We start from the raw sequence: 20,016 nt of genomic DNA, 5'->3' as shown, positions 1-20,016 counted from the left end.
TTGACGAACACAAAATTGACTATGATGCTTGGTGTGTCTCTAATATGGGTGCCAGATTGAAACATGTTATCAAGTTCCTCGATAGAAACACATAAATCAAACTAAGGATTGTTTCATACATGAAAAGCATCTGGCACCTTAATCATACAATAAAACATCTCTTTGCACCACCACCCCCATAATGATTTAAGCATGCTAGTCATGCATCACAGGCATGCTGGAAATGTCAGCCTAATGAGTAAGACTTTCTGTAGACATATTGTGTGAACCTGGCCATTTTGGATCAGAATTAATCCAATAACCTTGCAGCATCTGAGCACTATGTTCCTGCCTTTGCTATGTTACTTGGCACGGCATTTGTTGCCACGTATTAGTGTTGGACTGCCACAACACCTGTGTCATCCACCACTCATCTACAAATATATTTCTTCCAACTGTCCAGCACAAAATAAATCTGTGTCATCTGATCTGATGCTGGCTATTTCCTGCAATCGACTGTTTGCAAAGGAAGAGGCAATAAATTGAGTGGACTCAAACCTTCGGTGCATTGTTTCCCTCAACAATGATTTTCTCAGACAAATGTTTAAATTCCCTTTCTGCACGAATAGCAATACAAAACTCATACCATGTGCTGTATTTATATATACAGTGGGGATGTATCTTGCAAACAAGCAGGCAAGCAAAGTTTATTTATAAAGCACCTTTCACAGACATCGGTCACAAAGGGGTTCACAGTCAAAGAAATAAGATCAAACAAAATCCAATAAATAAAACAAAGATATACAATATGTATCTGCTGTATTTTTACTCTACACACTAAAAGATAGTTAGTAATATATCACACTACCATGCCCATATGGACAGAGTTCGTAGGCGCTCTTGACAGTGTTTCCTTGCTGAGATACAGAGAAGGGATAGTAACAAAAAGAGGGTGATACCTACTTTATTAGTCTAACGCCCCTTTCACAATGGATAGAAACTCACTAACATACATTAGCATTTGGCTTTTGTTTTCAAATGGAAAGGTTACAATCAGCTTTCATTCAAGTCAAAAGACTTTGTAGTAGTCGTGTATTTATTGGCTCCAGCTCCGATCAGCAGTGATGGAAAACTGACACCCAGGTGGATTTTCTGCCCTATTCTGGCACAATGATATGATGCACGTTTGAGCGAAGGACATTGGTGCATGAATAGTTTTCCATTCGTTCAAGCAGCTCTTTAACATTGATCAGTCGGCATTAAGTTTCAAAGAGAGATTGATGTAAAAGAAAACCATTGTGACATTATCACTGGCCTCCAAGACTTTTCTACTAATGCCTGTTTTTCTGGTGTTCCTGTGTCATCATGACACACCAGAAGCAAAACAGAAAGTCAAACTCATCTACTTGCAAGTGGAAAGAATTCAGTTGCCTATTTTTTCAGCCGGTGTATAAAAAACTGGCATATATGCGCTTATTTTGGTGTAAAATTGGTATATCTCAGGCTGCCGGTGCTTTATTGCTTTCGACAAAATGTTAGAGGGCATTTTTAGACAGGATGTGGACTGTCAATTTTGTCAATCATTACACTATAGGATGGGATCCTTTATGAAACAGAAGGAACATGTGCAATAACCAAAAACTGTTTCATTGTTTATTCAGGCATATGAATGTTATTTTAAGACAGCCTTTAAAAAAAGTTAACCTTTACAGTGGGGGGTCTGCCTTTGCAGGGATGGGGGGAAAAAAAATTTGTGCTTATGACCTTCAGGAAAAGCATTCAGCTTGTAATGTCTTTTTTTCTGCTTTCTTCGTTTTTCAGGTGGCCAACTTGGCTTGCTCCATCTCCAACAATGAAGAGGGTGTGAAGCTGGTTCGAATGGCTGCCACCCAAATTGACAGCTTATGTCCACAGGTGAGGACTTAAAAAAACACTTTTATCCCATAATATTGAACCCTACTCAAGCACAAGTCAACATGTTTTTTTTATTATTAACTCTTCTTAATTCCCCTCAAATGGGTATCTTAAGAGAGTTTTGAGAAATCGGAGTACCTAGAAATAACAGAAAAAATCACTCGTCGGCAGAATGTGAGGAAGAGCTATGAATAATGTGTAGGTGGACCTTGTAGTACTGTTTCTCAGGATGCAAGCAAAGGAGGAGGTTAAAATCGATCGGTTGTTTCCAAGGTTAACAGTGGGCCCTACTCACTCGTGACCCAACACAGTAATGGTGAGGAGAGATGGAGAAGGGAGACTGACTTTAAGATTCAGGATCCAACATGCCGGACCCACCATGCACACCTGCTGAGACCCACTTACTCAGAAAACTTGGGGAGAAAGCGTCTCCTGATACCTCTTGGCAATGCACAACTCAGACAGATTAAATAAAAAACATAATAGACACAGACTTTGTGGCTGGGAAGACGGAACAAAGAGGGGGTGGAACAAAGAGAAATATTTCCATCTGTTCTGGGTAGAGCTAGCCGTGGTCCCTTATCTTCACACATGCAAATGCACACACACAGGACAACACACAACCTCAGTAACTGCTATGTCCAGATCATAGTGTCTCTTTTGCTACATCAGATTAATTTAGTTTAAACTAAATCTAAAAAGCAGGACGTGATAAAGAACAGGAAGAAATGCTACTTCTGGTTGAAGTACACATGCCAGCTGTCATAGTGATATGATTAATACTGCCTGTTCTTAAGTACAAGTCTGTTGATGTGATGATTCTCCGGTGGGGTGTTAATAGTCCAAAAAAAAACAGAAAATAGGGACACAAGTTTCCTTCTTTGGCTTGAAGCCAAATGTTCTATCTTACGTCGATCAGACTCTTGAGGTCAAGATACTTGGTTAGTTTTTGGAAAAGATAACTTTGCTCTCTTAATGCTGAACAATTTGGTGTATCTTTTTGATACATCCTCCGGCCATCTGTAAATACATATTTGTGTTTTGTTTTTTGTTTTTAACACAACATTGGTTACTGACAGTGTGTTTGAGAGATATATCTGATGATATTCAGTATTTGTTTAATTGTAAACAAATCCCACAAAAATACTAAAACCTGCAATTCAATAATGCAAATGAGCAGTCTGTCACTCTCTTCTTATCTAAAAGCTATTTCAAACATTCATTGGACCGAAGTAATTCTGTGAGTGACGCATGTCTTCATTAAGACAAACATGGACAGTGTAGTTTGAGTCATTCCCACGTACACCACCCTGCTGTTGTAAATAGTGACTAGAGCATTAAAGTGAAAGCTGAAAATATCCCCCAACATATGCACTTTTTACTCCTATTCCAGTAATGTTTGCCAAAGACTACAGGGGCCAGCTGTTTTATGAGATTAGTTAGATTTTTTTTTATTAAACATATACAATAGTGTTCTTTTTATGGGATTTGTTCACTGTGAAAAAAAAATATAACACTGCCAGACTTACCCTTTCACATAACATTATGTGTTGTTATTCACAAACCTTGTCTAATGAATTGGACCCCTCCTCCATGCCAGGTTATCAATGCTGCTCTCACTCTGGCAGCCCGCCCCCAAAGCAAGGTGGCCCAGGACAACATGGATGTTTTCAAGGATCAGTGGGAGAAGCAGGTGCGCATCCTGACTGAGGCTGTGGATGACATCACCTCTGTGGATGACTTCCTGTCTGTCTCAGGTATGAGGCAATACATCACATTTTCTTTACAGATTAGAATTACAGTCAAAAATATATTTTATTTCCTGTAAACATCAAGTTGCTTTCTCTGTGGCAGCTTGATGTGAAAAACAAAATTACAGTTAAGACATAAGACAGTTATAGATAATAAATAGGAAGCCACAGATTTGAACTTTTTTTTTTTTTTTTTTTACATTTTGCATGCTTGTATTCTGTTTATATTTATTATTTATTTATATTTTGCCCAACAGCTCCCATTCACCTGTATATTAATCTATAAGGAGTTTCTGTTACTTAAAGGTGCAATATGTAAGAATAAGCCATGTGTGGAATTCTTACTCAAACAGACAGCATTTCGTCAGAGTTGCAGCTAACTATAGCTGCCAATTAGGTAGATAGCCCAGTTAGCCATGCCTCTAGTGGTCCGGACTGGTAGCTCTCGGAGCACCAGGGAAGTGTTGGTGTTCGCACCGCTAGCCCAGGGGCTTTGGACCTGGCATGTTTTGCAGATGGAGACGATGGATAAATAAATGAAATTGTAATTGCTAAGAATTATTATGTTATATGAACAACTCATTTCCATTCAGAGAGAAGCGTAAATAATTACATTAAATTATTTTTGCACAGACAATTTACAATGTCAATCATCAGCACATATTATTAAAAACATTCCATTTACAAGGAAAACATATTATTTTGTAACAAAACATTATTTCTTCTAGCTGAAGAAAGTCTTGGGTCCCTCCACTGCCATTCATTCATTTTTTTTGCCCCTCCAAAGAGAACCACATCCTCGAAGATGTCAACAAATGTGTAATTGCTCTGCAAGAGGGCGACGTGGACACTCTCGACCGAACTGCTGGAGCTATCCGGGGCCGAGCCGCTCGTGTGGTGCACATCATTAATGCTGAGATGGAGAACTACGAGCCTGGAGTCTACACTGAACGTGTGCTGGAGTCCATCAAGCTCCTGTCTGAGACCGGTTAGTGTTTTGTACACAAAGGTGGTGTGGCACAAGGAGCCACAGTTGTAATGTGTTAGAATGTATTGTGAAGATAAATACAATATCCTTCACCCTTGTACTGTGCATCACACATTTTGCACCAATCCTTTTGACAAATTGGCAAGCTACTTTCATGAGGAGGAGTGCAACACCCACCCACCCACACACACACACACACACACCAGCACTTGCATTAGCTCCCCAGTCTGGTCAGTGACTTATAGATGCACCTTAATTACCTGGATGCCCAGTGCCCCACAGTTTGGATCAGTGTCTTGGCTCTAACACAAACCCTGGTCGCCACCTGTTCACTCATCTGCCTCTCGACCTTTTTTCATCTATTATTTTTTTTCCTCTGTCACTGTGCTTCTCCTGTGTCACGGCACATTCCAGGAGACCTGAGTTTATCTCTGTGGCAGCTCAGACAACACATATCTCAGTCACACCTACAGTGAAGATTGTCTCCCCCCTAAATTTGACTGAAACCATTTCACACTATACGGGGTGTAAGGGTGCAGGAGGCAGTAAAGAGACAACTTTTAGAGTGGTGTTAAGTGCTGGAAGCTTGAGTGTTATGTTGGCTCAGTATTTATAGGATTGAACATAGATTCCAAAATAGTTGGGCCGCTGTGTAAAACATAAATGAAAAGATTTACAGCACTTTGCTTAGCGACGGTTGCGATAATTAATTACGGTTTTATGCATGTGTTCCTGAACCCATGTAGTAATATCCTTTCATACCCAATCATGATACTATCACCTGTTACCAATTAAACTGTTTACCTGTGGAATCTTCCAAACAGGTGTTTTTTCAGCACTCCAAAACTTTCCCAGTCTTTTGCTCTCCCTGTTCCAACCAATAAGCATATATTTACAAAAATCAATGAAGTTGAAGAGGTAAAACATTATATATACTGTCTTTGCACTGTGTTCTATTGAGTATATGTCAAAAAGGATTTTACACAGCGTCCTTATATAGCTTTGGGGTTTCCCAGGTTTTCAAGCAGAAGGCATTGTAGGGCCACAAGAGTACATGGTATGCTAGCAGGATCTACCAGTATTGTGTGGAAGAAAAGCTATTCATGGTCCATCATCTTTTCAAAATCGTAAAGCAACATTATGTAGGAATTCACATTTATGTGAGATCTGGTGCCCCTCACAGTTTCTGAGTGCAACACCACTGTCATACATACAAATCCCAGTTCTGACAATTTGTAATGAAGGTGCCAACTACATAAAACACTCATTACGTCATAAGAATGTTATGTGCTGAAAACTTGTATCTTGAAGTAAACATGTATCTAATGCTGTAAACCTACCCTCTCACTGAAGTAACACATTGCAGACACAAGTGATAGCTGTGACAGAGAAAACATTCACCCTATTACAAGACACTGTACCATCAAAATGATTTTAAAGCTTTTGTTTAACGTTAAAAAGGTACATAATGTTGCATTAAGTTGTGGGCACATTAAAGGTTTCCTGTGGAGTTTTAAACCACTGGAAGCACTATGGAGCTGTTTTTCTATAAAGGGTGTCTGATGTGATTATTTCAGTAAAGCTAACACCACTCTTCGGTCTTTTTCAGCACACAGGTAGGAAGTGATTGGGATATTGAGTATACGTATATAGGAAATGGCATAACATTAGCAGCCGAATTAAGTCAGGCTGAGTCAAGTATACCGGTTTCTGGTGTTGAATGATTTCAGCATACAGCTATGCTAAGCCCTGAGGGAAACATGTGTCAGTAAATCACCTCTTTGTCACACTGTGAGTTTGTAACACTATTTAAGGTTGTAAAGCTTCCGCCTTTATCGCTGGGGTTAAGTATAGTGATATTTAAAAGCTGAGTAGGCAGGGAAAGGTGAGTGCTTTTGTCAGTGTCGGCTGTGGCTATTTCCTGGAAGCAGTTTGTACCAGTGCAAGATTTGCTCATTCATGTTTTTTGCCAGCATTGGTTGGGTCACAATTCATATGTTTTTTTCATTAATTGAACCTTGTTTAAGTTGTTATGTTTGTATGTATTGTGAAAAAAAAGAGTCAAAATGCAAGGAAAGAAGAAAGAGTCTGTTGTTGAAACATTTTTGCTTTATGAAATAGCCCCTCAAATCCCTTAAAAGGAGGTGCAAACATTCCTTTTAAAAGTGCACCATTATGAAAGGTGGACAAAGACACAGGATGAAAGTAAATTTGGTAATTACTTGTCCACAAGAATCAAATCTGACCACACATTCCGTCTTTTTACACTAGTCTACCTCTTCCTTGTTCTATTTTTTTTCTCTATCCTCACCCATCCATCCCTCCCCCGGTTGCTATCTCTCCCATTAGACCCCATTTAGTGACACGCTATATGTATTGTTTCGCTCGTTACTTTCATCTGCGGAGATAATTGAGAGACACAATCAACTCCCCTCCCGCTAGCTGATAACGTCACAACAGCATGAGGTAAGTCACATGTGTTCACGCAGCCATCTGTCTGAGTCCCTCTTCTGGCGCTCATCTCCACCATAATGGACTACCTTCAGTACTAGTTAGATGTTATCTCAAGCACATTCTGCTCTATTATTGCATAATTCAGTTTTGCTGATTGAGTTAATCAATTCTTGAAGTACAGCGGCAATATCTGGACACTTAAGGTCAATTTCATATGACCATAACCTGGTCACATAGGAAGACTGTATAATTCTGCCGCTCTTCTATTAATCCTCCATGGAGTATGTTTCTAGAGACAGCAGGACTCCAAAAGCATTATGTCAGCATTACTGAGAACAACGAAGGGAGAACTGTTGATGTTGCAGCATCATATTGATCACCCACTGATTTATCTTTATCGTGTGGTTGCTTTTTTGCGAGTTAACATCATACTGTAAATCTAATACCTAAAAATAAGAAGCATAATACCTGAATTGTTTATGCAAAAGAGAATTGAGGTGAAAGATTCAACAATTAGACCCTGGAAACACAATATACAAAACCCTATACATGAGCAGAGATAGCATCACTTTACTGAGGCACTTCATGAGACTCTGAACTTCCACTCTGTTACATTTCAGAAATGCAGTAATTCTTTCTACATGTTATGGCTGTTATAACATTACAGAATGAGGTATTACATGAACTCCCTCTACATCAATCTCATTAACTGTTGAATGTGAAACATAGCCAACAGTGATCTATATGGATTAGTTCAACCACCTACACATTGAAATAATGTACTGTACATCTTGCACTTTATACAGGAACCAGTGAGAAGTCCAATATTGGCTCCATTAACATATGCTATAAAAAAAATTCCACAATATTTTGATCTCCTCTGTAATTGAGGAATACACAGATAACACTGTAATATTATTGTAGTTTGAAAAGATTTTCCCTGAGATAATAATAATGGTTCAAGAAACATGCACAACCAATACTGCAGCCTTGGGCTAATAGTTCTAGTCCAATCTTTACTACCCTGACGTGCAGATGTGGGCATGCTGATGTGTGCTATCTATAGAAAATTTTAAGTGCCGTATCGTAGGCAACTGGACTTGCTTCAGTTTCTTGAAGACGTTTCACCTCTCATCCAAGAGGCTTCTTCAGTTCTAACGAACTGGACGGGAGTTGCAGGCATTTGAACTCTGTGTTGGAGTGTCTTTACAGAGTTGTTAAGGAAACGTGTGAGCTCTGAGTTTCAGAGTCGTTAGGGCCATTTGTGGGTCTTTGACACTGTTCGTGGTGTCAGGGCTATATTTTATACTGTATGTACAAAGAAAAAAACATGGGTGACTTCTGCTTTTGATGCTTAATATTTCCACTAAAAACGCTAATATTAGTTCAGTAATTATATGCATATATATCTGATCGGACTTTCCAACACCGTCAGTCGTTTCAGCAAGTTCCCCAAAACATTTGTTTACATTCTTGTGGCAAAGCCCTCCAGCAACTGTAGTAATTGTGGAAGTAAGTTCACGTCGTTATAAAATGCCCGGGGTGGATGGATATGTCAACATAACATCTAAATTGTATACATTCTGTCTGTTTGACTGGGTTTTTTAAAAGCATGACCATGATCGTTCCACAGGTTTATCCAGTCCCAGAACCATAGTCAAGAAGTAATTTGAACCCAGAGGACAGTATTTCCCTTAAAACATCATGATGTTAGCTTAATTGAAATAATCACAACAGGCACCCTTTATAGAAAACCAGCTCCACAGCGCTTCTAGTGGTTTAAAACTCCACAGGGAACCTTTAATGTGGCCACAACTTAATGCATCATTATGGAACTTTTTTACCTTAAAATAACAAGTGCAAAATCATTTTAATGGTACAGTGTCTTGTAAAAGGGTGAGTGGTGTCTCTGTCTCAGCCACTCCTCCCCCTCTTCACTTGTTTCTGCACTATGTAACTTCAGTAAGAGGGTCGGACCACAGCATAACATACATGTTTACTTCAAGATGCAATTTTTCAAGACATAACATTATTACGACGTAATGAGTTTTGTTTGTAGTTAGCACCTACACTACGCCTGACAAATTTTTACAGACCTGGGATTTATAATTACAACAGAGGTGCTCCACTCAGAAACTGTGGGGGTTGCCAGATCGCACAATATGCCCATTTTTACATAATGTTGCTTTAATGAAGTGCCTATTCTAATCCAAACTGATCTGTCCCTACAGCCAACCAAGTAAATCATAGTGTTGTCACATCATAAAACAAGTTTAATTTTAGCAGTGATTTGTGACAGTTTCGGAAGGCAGAGACAAATTATGTCATGCCTGGATGTCGGATCAGAACACACTTCTATGTATTGTTCTAAATGGAATGGACCAACAATATAGTTTGTCTGTTAATTTGGACGACCTGTGGCTTTGTTCATAGAATCTTTAGTTATGGATAGGTTACAATTTCTGCAGCCAATTGACACTTAGTGGAACTTCTGGTTTATTCTGCAGATGTTTATAAAGGAAATATATTATGATTAATTTACGTTGTAGACCTGTGAAATGTAAAACCTCAAAACCTAAAAAATGTTGTGTAGGTGGTCATTTGTGCAACTTTGGCATTTATCATGCATCTGCAACTTGCCAACATGAGTGAAGTTGTAATTTAGTTACAAGCCAGATTCATGCTCTAAAAAAAATAAAAGGAAAATTCAGATGCCGCCGCTCCATCCTTTGGAGCTTGTATAACCAGCTGCTTCTCAGCTTCAGTAGGACTGTATCCTATACTTAAGCAGGAAGCCTAGCATAAAATTGACAAGATGATGGATGCAGCAACAAGCAGCTGATTTCAAGATGGCCGGCTTCCTGTCTGACTTTACCTTAAGGTAATGGCTAAGTCTATACAGATGCAGCAAATAGGCGAGTCATGCTGGCTGCACCGCCCTAAGGAAAACTCCTATCTTAAATTTTAACGAGGCCTCTCGATTGCGGGTGCTAATTGAGATGTTAAGGCAGGGAACCGGCAACTGTGTTAGACCAGCGTTTCATTGGCTCCATATTTCTCTTTGATGAAGAGCTGTTGTGTTTCCCCTTCCTGTTTCCCTCTTAGTGGTGCTAGTTGGCTTTTTTAGGGGCTACCATGCACATCTGATCTGGACCATAAAGCACTTATTGATCCTTGTGAACTTTTGCCTCCCTCCCCACTCTGTCCTCACTGGCCTGATGTCTATGGATTTAAACACAGTCAAGGAGAAATCTATAGCTGGGGGAAAGATGATTAAGTGTAGCTGAACAAAGGAAAAAAGGATATAGGACCACACACTTTTTAGAGGGTACTGAGTCCAATTAACTAGACTCTACCAAAAAATCAATAGCTGTCACCAAGGATTTCACTAAGCGATTTGAGCGGGGATTTTAGTGGAATTCATTGATGTGATCCCTTTTTTCCTTTTCTCAGTGGTGTGCATGTAAAACATTTATCCCGTGCCTGTGTGTGTGTGTGTGTGTGTGTGTGTTTGAGTAGGCTGTTTGTGTTTTTATTTGATGGCTCCTGTGTTTATGCCTGGAGCCACTCGTGCCAGTCGCGACCACTTGCCTGTCTTTCTGACAGCTGCCACATCAAACCCAGGACGTTCAGCACAACTGCCTGCCCTTTGACCTTATCTCAATTTGCCCATCCCTCTTCCTCATATTGAGAGCAGTCAGATTTATGACCTGGCCGAATACAGGCGGCCTGGGTGCACAGCTCTTCTGTGTAAAGCTGAGCCATAGATTCCTGACAGACAGTCCACACATGGGCCCAGGATTGAAGCGTGTCCTTGAGAGGGAGAAAAATCAATAGCCTAATGGGAAAGTGGTTATGGCTTCCCTCTCTTTTTTCCCCCTCTCCCTCCTTCTTCACTGAGACACTTTTCTTGCCCACTAACTCCCTGTGTTTGAACTAATCTTCTCCTCAAAAAAAAAGGGGGGGGGGGACAAATTTTAGAGTCGATCATTAATGTGGTGCCCGAAGAGGGTAGATTAAAAAACTGATATATGGCCTAAGTCTAGTGTGCCATTTAGAGAAGCAGGGTGGCGTTGCTCCTTGTTATTACATCGGGGCACAGTAAATGGGATTTAGCCAGGGTTTTGCAGTGAGTAATAACACACATGCTCACACTGCCACCCACATGTCATGCCTGTAAATCAGTGGATCAAGTGCACTTAAAAAGAAGTGCAGCAGCGTCTGAAGGATTGAAGTAAAGACTCTTCACACTGTCTACTTTCAAAATAATAGCTCTGAGAACCAGACTTTGTGTCTGGTCAGACTTAAAGCAAGCTACCATAAATATTGAGCAGCTGTTTTAAAATCTTTAACCAGAAAACCTTAATATTGACATCAGTGGCCATTAATATAGACACGAGAGAAAGCAATTAGTACTTAAGGGGAAACAGGACAGTGAATCAGCTCTTTCAGTATATCTCAAAATGGTACACTGTTGCTGAACCGGATGAGTCACTCTTTACTGTAAGTTTGTATCCATTGTTATGATGGTGGGAAAATAAGTTTTAGCCAGAATGGGAAGCAGATGGCAGCCTCATTGCTTGCAAGGAGTAGAGGTAAGGTCTCTTAATCTGTGGGCAAATAGAGGTGGGAGTTCCTGTAGGAGCAAGTTCTGATGAGGAAATTGCTTTGAGAGCAGCAATGCAGTATGAGAAGGTAGGTGAAACATTTTAACCAAGGTTAGAGTGTGGAGTGAACAGAGCAGTAAACACACTACAAGCAGAATCACTGAAGTTTTAATACTCAATCACCTCAGTTCTTCACAAGTAGCTTTAAAGTTTGATACTATTTATTTCACTGTTAAAGTATGTACATTCATAATGTGGACTTGAATTTAAGCTGCCTTGTCAGTATTGAGTGAAACATTTCTGCCACATGTAAACTTCTGACTAGATGAGTAATGCGTAGGTTTAAGATGAGATATGACCCCCAAGGGTTAACAGCCGAGGTTAAAACATTGTAATGATACGAGAGTATTTTTGTGATTAGCAACCAACACAACTAATGAAAGGGCTAATTAGCCTCCTAACAAAATGATCAAAGGGCCAGAATGAGGTTGTGGAAGGGCTGCATTCATAGTGGTCTCTGCAACCGAGCTATCTGTATATATTAATGTGTAATGTTTTTTTGCCCACAGGCTACAAAAACAACACTGACAAAATGATTTATTTACTCTTCTTTGTCTTGCCACCTGACAAATTTAAGTTGAATATTCACTTTCCTTTATTGTAGCTTTTTTTTGGTCCCCAACAACTCCTGAAAGAATAATCTGTTGCTGTGTATTATTTTCTTTAATTGTCATTTTTTTGGAGTTTCTTTCCGCTGTTAAATGCTTCACCATATTTAGCAGCTATTTGCCAAATTTATCTGACATTTAGTGCTGAATAGGTAGTGGGGTTTTAGAGCTTTTTTGCTCAACGATGAACAGTAATGCTGCTTTTTAAAACAACGGAAACAATGCCTGAAAGACACTATAAAGCTCTGTACAGCTGAGGGGAACTATTGAGACATGTGATAATTGTGTATAGTTCATCACTAAGAGCTAAGAGTGACCACTTTCACATATGTTTAAGTCATGTTATCCTTTATCAATAGAGAAATATTGATAAGAGCTACTTCAAAGTATACAATGAGATATGTATATATATGCGATATATGAAGTACAATACAATACTATAGAATGCTGTGACACACATCATAGTAATGGAAATGAATACCATGAAATAGCATTTAATAACAATATCATAGTAATATAGTAAAACTAAATAAGGTTCTTCGGGTCTAAACAATGCTTGTAATATTGGGGACTTATCAAGACTTTATCCTCCAAAAACAGCACATTCAATTGTAGGGTTAAAGTTGTGCATCCTGATTTGATGCAGGCTTCTGTTGGTATAAAAGTGATATTCATTTTACCTCTTCTGATATATTGTCTAAATTGAGCTGTCTTCACGCAAAATTGAGGTTTAGGCATCAAAAGCTGTGCAGGTTCCGCTGTTTGGAGCTCGTTACACACCTCACAGGGGCACACCATCTCTGCTGTGCGGTTCTTAAGCATTCATTGTACTTCCATAACTTCTCACTTAAACTATGCTTAAGCCTAGGAGGTGAAAAAAATCCATTCCGGTTCTTAAGCATTCATTGTACTTCCATAACTTCTCACTTAAACTATGCTTAAGCCTAGGAGGTGAAAAAAATCCATTCCTACATGGTCACATTTAATTCCCTTCATCATTTTTCAACTGGAATGAGTGAAATTGCTCCTTACCATCAGCAACTTTGCTCATTAAGGGCTTGGAGAACATTTAAATATTTCTATTTAAAACGCCTTCCCAGCAATTCCCAAAAGCCTATTTTACGCTTCTCCAGTAAGTGGATTAAACTGAATTAAAAATGAAAAGAAAAAGGGAGAGACTTTTTGTAGTGCCTTTTATGTTTGGTGAAATATAGCTTATGTTTTATATCAGACAAATAAGTATACTGCAGATACACCTTTAGTGCAAGCTGGCTAATTGATTTAGCTCACTCGGCATGTAAGAGAGGAGGAAAAGTGTGGATAATAATAATAAAATCACCCAGTTGGCTTCCTGGTGGAGGCTCTCCAGCCAAGCTGCCATGCTTTATTTGTCTTTTCCCCTGTTTTTCTTCTCGCTATCCGACTGTCCTCATTAGACCTGTCTTCTCCTCTCAAAGGGCTTTGTCGTAAATCTGTCCAAGTATCCAGTCTCCAAAAATCTGCTCTTTATGTATACATATTTGTTGCTGATTATTTCCAAAGAAGCCAAGACATCTTTTTTTATAGCATATCAAAAAAGTCTGTCTTTTTCTTCTTTCTCTGCACCTGTCTTTATCTTAACTTCAATTTTAAATATATAGAAACATGTTGTGGATTTATAGGAAACGCCTGTGCTGTCATTGAAGCACAGTTACAAGTAATGGTGGAGTTAAAGCATTTGTGTTGTTTGAAACAGCACCTACAGATAACACAAAATGAAGACTGACCTTCTCTGGCTGGTAACTGTCTGTCCAGGTAAACCATAGCTTTTGTTATGATAATTTGGCACAGTGCAGAGTCCATATAAAAATTACATTTAATACACTTCGCTTTCAATATTTTTTTTTTCAACAGGAGATTACGTAGAAAGGTAGCCTGCTAAATATTCAAACATTCAGTCTGTATTCTTGAATATTGAATAATGTCTATTCACATTCAGCACAATTCATTTGAACACACAAAGAGCATAAAGCTCTTCCATCGGGCCTGGCCAATTGGTACTGACAACAAAACCAACCATTTTTATGGTCAATAGGGACTTTTCTTTTGTTGCTTGGCTTTTGTTCAGCTCAAAAGACTTTGATGAATTTGTTTCCCTCCATCGGCATTGTGATTTGACAGACCGAGCTTGCAAGTAAGCGTCCTTGTGCTGTAACTCTGAAGCGCACACAGCCATCTTATCACAGGTTACACAAATGCATGCACATGCTCATACACACACTTCCACAAACGCCGGCTTACACACAAACACATCTGTGACAGACAGGCCAATCTGCCTGTTGGGTAAGCCAAGGTGAAACCGCTAATTGGCGCTCAATGTGCAAACAGCATATTGTCGCTTACACGGAGGCTGAGGGTGACGTCTCGCCTTTCCCTCAAGTGCAGAGAGTGACGCAGGGGGAGACCCAGCTGATACAAACTTTGAGATGAAAAGGTTGGGATCATGTCCTCAACATTTTCCTTTATCTGACTGATAAGCCTGCAACCATTTTTAAAGATTACTAACACGTGCTGCACCTGACTCTGATATCTTTCTTTCGCCCTCTCCCTCTTCCTCCCTTTTCCACGCTGCAGTCATGCCCCGTTTTGCCGAACAAGTGGAGGTAGCTATTGAGGCACTGAGTACAAACCCCCCACAGGCGTTTGAGGAGAATGAGTTCATTGATGCATCCCGTCTGGTCTACGATGGCGTCCGTGACATCAGGAAAGCTGTCCTCATGATAAGGGTATGTCCATTACCTCCTCTGCAGGACCAAAAAGGAGAACAGTCACTGAAACACGCTGAAATGGTTTAAATGCTCAGCAAGAGTTTGATAGAAATGAATGTGTTTGGAAATGCTGACCAAGGCCAAGTGCAGTAATTTGTGTCTGCCTTCCTCAATATATTCAAAACATTTTGCTGGGTATTTTGTTAAATTAGACATCAGAATAATATTTGTATTTGTGTGTGTTGAGCCTATTTGATGTAAGTATGTTGTCTTCCAGTCCACATATTGTGATCTTAATGCCTTTTACTGAATACGTTTAAAAAGTCTGTCTTACAAAAGGCAAGTATTCATAAAAGAATAACATTTCCTGACACACTCCAAGAAACCTGTCCAGTTTTTTGCCTCTTCATTCTCATTTTAGCTACAAATCTGTGAGACATTATTGTGCTGCTGGGTAGTTCAGATGAAAGAGGATGTTCTCTGACAAAAATATATCCACCCTAAGGTTGAAGGAAAACATAATTGAAATCTAAAATTCAATAGAATTCCCATTTGAGATGTTGCACCTGACACATGATCCGCTTTATACAGCTGACAGAACATTATTCAGCGTGTCACGATAAAAATGCTGCATTACAACATGACACCAGCAGCTCTATGATGTTACAGTATCTGCATTTTTCACCCAAACTGGCCCTTCTCTCTTCACCATGTAATTCATTTATTCAACTTTATTCAGGCTGGAAGGTTTCCCAGTGCAGCTCTGGAAAAAATCTAATTATGGAAAATAATTTGATGTTGGTAAATAATGTAAAACAGGCAGCTTTGAACTGCCCGGGACCAGCTGGCTTCATAATCCCATCCAAGTTCAATTACTTTCTGAGGAAACAACTTGGAAGATCCTTGCTTTCTATGTTGTCTAACTCCATCCTATAGATAGCGAATGTTGGTGCTACGTGTAATAGTTTTTCTTGCACACATTTTTTTTCTGTGACTGTGTTAGTTTTCTCCCACTTAAGCCGAATAATGGCTCCTTTAGAATTTTTACAGCACAGATCTTATGAGCAGTAGATGGATTAAGAAACCAATTCTCCACAGTGTTTAAAAATTGAGGCAAGTCTTGAGAAGAGTGTGCGGTTATAATGAAAGTTCTCGAAAACATACTTTTGTCCTGGCCTTTATGTACCCATGACACACACACACACACACACACACACACACACACACACACACACACACAGAGAGAGAGAGAGTAGAGTAGCGCAATGAAGTAGAAGCACTGGATAGAATGGAACAGTGGTTGGAGACCAGCAACTGTAATATAACCAGTGTTTGCACTCCCTCCCTTTCTCAACAACTGACCTAGAGCCTCTCTCACGCAGAAAGTTCAAGTTTTACTCGAAGTTCAGAGCTAAATTAACCTTAAGTAAAGTAAAGCTAAAATAAACTAAATTAGATGTAATCTTTTAATATCACAACTAGACTGCCATTCTAACAAGATCAACATCATTTGAGGCGGCGCCCCATTTACTCCTGTGAAAGCTGCTGCCACATTAAGTGAAGAAAACCCGACTTCCCGAGTATAAAAATACTGTGATCAATGTGGAATATCGCAGAATAGAGTGTGCACACTAGAGACTTACACCAACCAAGCCGGCTCACTTCTGGTTTCTTCTAGACTTTCCACATTTATTGGACCCAATGGCTCAAATTCTGATAGTCCAATGAGTCATTGACGCTCCAAAAAGTTATCCTTTGTACAGCATTTCAGCTGGGTGTGGTCAGGTGTGGTCTGTCCTACTTGTGACCACACCTAGCTGTGATTTAATGTGGTACTATTTTTCCATGGTACATCACTGCTGCACAGGTCAGGGAATAATTATGCTGTCACCCCTATTTGGCGGAATTATTGGAGTGGGTGCTGTTGAAATTAGCTATAATGGATTAGCGGTCTCAAAAGCTGGCTAACATCTGGTTCTGTTAGCATAGAATTTATGATGCAGCTATGAATTCATTCACATGACGAGAGGGATTTTGACAAGCATTTAATTTGAGACAATGATGAGATTGTTGTTTCCCATGAGATTAAACTAAAATAGTATGAGTTTGTTGGGTAGGTGTGCGATCATCTAAATGAACAAATACATCAAAATATATACTAAAGAAATTGTGAACATGTTTTTGTGCTTTTATGAATGAACAAGAAAAAAACAATTATGTAATTATGTAAGTTCAAAGTAATGGTATTCCTGCTGTTATGGGTTAATAGAAAGGTTTGAAGAAAAGTACGCTTAATGAAGCCAGATATTGTGAAAATTATTTATAATTTCCAGTGCATTCGGTTCCTTTTCCCATTTTTATATCAGCTCATCACTGCCCATAATTAAGGCACAGTGGGCATAAGTATTTTAATTAATGCAAACATTGTCTCATTGAGTCAATGAAAAGATTTTCTATTCACTAAGTTGTATTCAGCAGTGATAGAACTTGACCGCACAAGGCCACAGTGGATCAACAACTGTTGGGAATACTAAGAAGGAAATTCAGATCAATTACCAGCCTATGCGGGTGCACAGTAAATTTCATTCTTTATTGCCATAGGCCATGGTCTACTAGCAACCTGTTGTTTGTTAGAAGTCCTGCTTTATAGCCAGTGTGAGCACTGATTTTGTGTAAAACATTTATTATATCTGTGATATAATTAATCATTATGGGGAGGCAACATTCTCACAGTCTATAAATAGAATAACTCACAGTGCTCTCTGCAAGGTTACCCGTGACAGCACTGTAAATGCAGGGCTTTTTTTTAAATGTCAGCATCATGTAGGAAAGGATGACTTTACACATTTACATGTTTTAATCTGATCTTCTGCTATGCCGCAGGTAAGCCATCTGGCATATATTAACATGGTGATGTAGCCCATTGGAAGTGAGCCAGCTTCATCAGATCAACAAGCCTGTGTAGAAGTTAGCTGGCTAACCAACAAATCTCATTTAGTGAGACAGCACTTTGTAGCCAGAAAGGCCAATAAAATGCTTATTAGTCATTTAGTCTCCTACTTTGAGCAGATGCAAAAAATATAATATAATTAATGATTTGTTTTTATTTCATGAGAGACATCACAAATTGTTTGCACTCCCAAAGCTTTTTCAATTATTTAGCATGTTGCAGCATATTTCTTTCCTACCAAAATGTGTTTCATTCTGCTTTGAAATAAAAAAGGAAAATCAAAGAACTATCATTGCTTTTTAAAGAATAACATCAAGGAATTATAGTCACATAGCAATGATCAAACGTTATACATCTTCAGAGAACATACGATTATTGTGCAGAGACAGACTGTGCAAATATTTTTGCAAACAGAGATAAGTCTCACACAACTTTACAACTTGCTTCATTAGTAATGAATTAGAAAAAATACTTGTAACTCTTAAGTTTTGCATTTTCAAAGAGTGGCACCCATTTCCTGACAGACAGGAATTATAATTGATACTAGAGGAACTTGTCAGTTAAATGTAAAATTTGACTGATGCTGTCATCTTTCTGAGGAGGATATTCTCATGAAAACAGAATGACAACCAGCAGCATGTGTTCAGCGGTCTCACCCATTAGTTTTTCAATTTGATTGGAAAGGAGGTACAGAAAAAACACAATCAACTCACCAAATCTCTTTAGACTATTCCCCTCTTTTCATTGTGTGTTTGATACAGCCATTTAAACCATGTTCAGAGAATAAAGACAATTGTTTGACTCTTTTTAATTGTGTTACATCTCATGCTGTCATATGTTGAGTTCAGTGTGAGCTAAAACTCCAGATAAGACACTGTATAGAAATGACAAGACAGGAAAATGCTCTTGGCTTCCAGCACAATGGGCATAAAGGCAAAGAAAAATTGCCCTTTTCAGCTGTCAATTTAGGAGTTGTATGTTTTTTTTTGTTGTTGTTGTTTTTTTTTTCATTTCCAGTCTCTATCCCTCTCTCTCTCTTTCTGACTGTTTGCCCAACTTTGTGTCTGTATTTCTCACAGACACCAGAGGAGCTGGAAGATGACTCCGACTTTGAGCAGGAAGACTATGATACTCGCAGCAGGACTAGTGTCCAGACTGAAGATGACCAGCTTATTGCTGGACAGAGTGCTCGGGTGAGTGAATGTTTACTTCCCCACTGTGCTGAAACTTCTTGAATGTCTTAAAAAAGAAGAAACAGAAAACATGTATTTGGCTTGGGTAAAGGCTGGCCGACAGGCCCAAATTTATCATGTAAGTGTTATTGCTTAAGTAGTGGGCTGAGGTGCAAGTTGAACACCCACCCCTGTTCCCAAACAATACTTCAATCAATTTCAACTAGTTCCACTTACATAGCATGAAAGTCCATTTCAATTATCCTAACAAGTGGGATTATTTTAAATAAACACTGTTCAGGGATGGCAGGTGTAAAATTGCAATCACAAACAAAGAAGTAATTACCAAATTCCCTTCAGTTGCCAAACAAAAACACTAAATACAGTATAGCACTGCGCCAAGGCTTCAGTCACGATCACCAGGGTCTGAGCTTTGTTGCACATTAGCAATTTTTCACTTGGGCCCAGCTTAAAGAACATTAAGAGGGTATCAGTGCTTGCTCCCCTCCAGCAAAACAGAGGCTCTAGCGGTGTGTTGCATGTTGAATGGATTGTGGATGGTAGGAGTATGACTTGGCCCAATGCCTCTCCCTGTGGCACAGGCCTGAATTATACTGCCTGAGTCTCTACACAGTCTGCACACGCAGGAGTGTAATGCACAAAGCAGGGAGAAATAAATAAAACCAAAACAGCAGCGTGTTGTTGCTAAATGTATGTACTGTGTAGCTGTAGCCCTGAATATGATGACTTTCAATATTAGTTAGAAAAAGTAATCAACTCAGGCAC

At 39.2% G+C, this 20,016-nt stretch overlaps 1 protein-coding gene across 1 annotated transcript in view; it reads left to right on the top strand.

The window, feature by feature from the left end:
• ctnna2 (catenin (cadherin-associated protein), alpha 2) overlaps positions 1-20,016 on the top strand; it is a 323,140-nt gene that overhangs the window by 284,091 nt on the left and 19,033 nt on the right. The window contains exons 10-14 of the mRNA XM_073466691.1: positions 1,801-1,893; positions 3,494-3,650; positions 4,432-4,632; positions 14,975-15,126; positions 19,138-19,251. Of these exons, the coding sequence (XP_073322792.1) occupies positions 1,801-1,893; positions 3,494-3,650; positions 4,432-4,632; positions 14,975-15,126; positions 19,138-19,251 (717 nt within the window). The remainder of the gene's footprint in view (positions 1-1,800; positions 1,894-3,493; positions 3,651-4,431; positions 4,633-14,974; positions 15,127-19,137; positions 19,252-20,016) is intronic.

This window comes from Pagrus major, chromosome 1 (assembly GCF_040436345.1).
Source record: "Pagrus major chromosome 1, Pma_NU_1.0".
Classification (NCBI taxonomy): Eukaryota; Metazoa; Chordata; class Actinopteri; order Spariformes; family Sparidae; genus Pagrus; species Pagrus major.
Note: the sequence above shows the minus strand (reverse complement) of the source record. Positions and strands in the feature narration are given on the sequence as shown.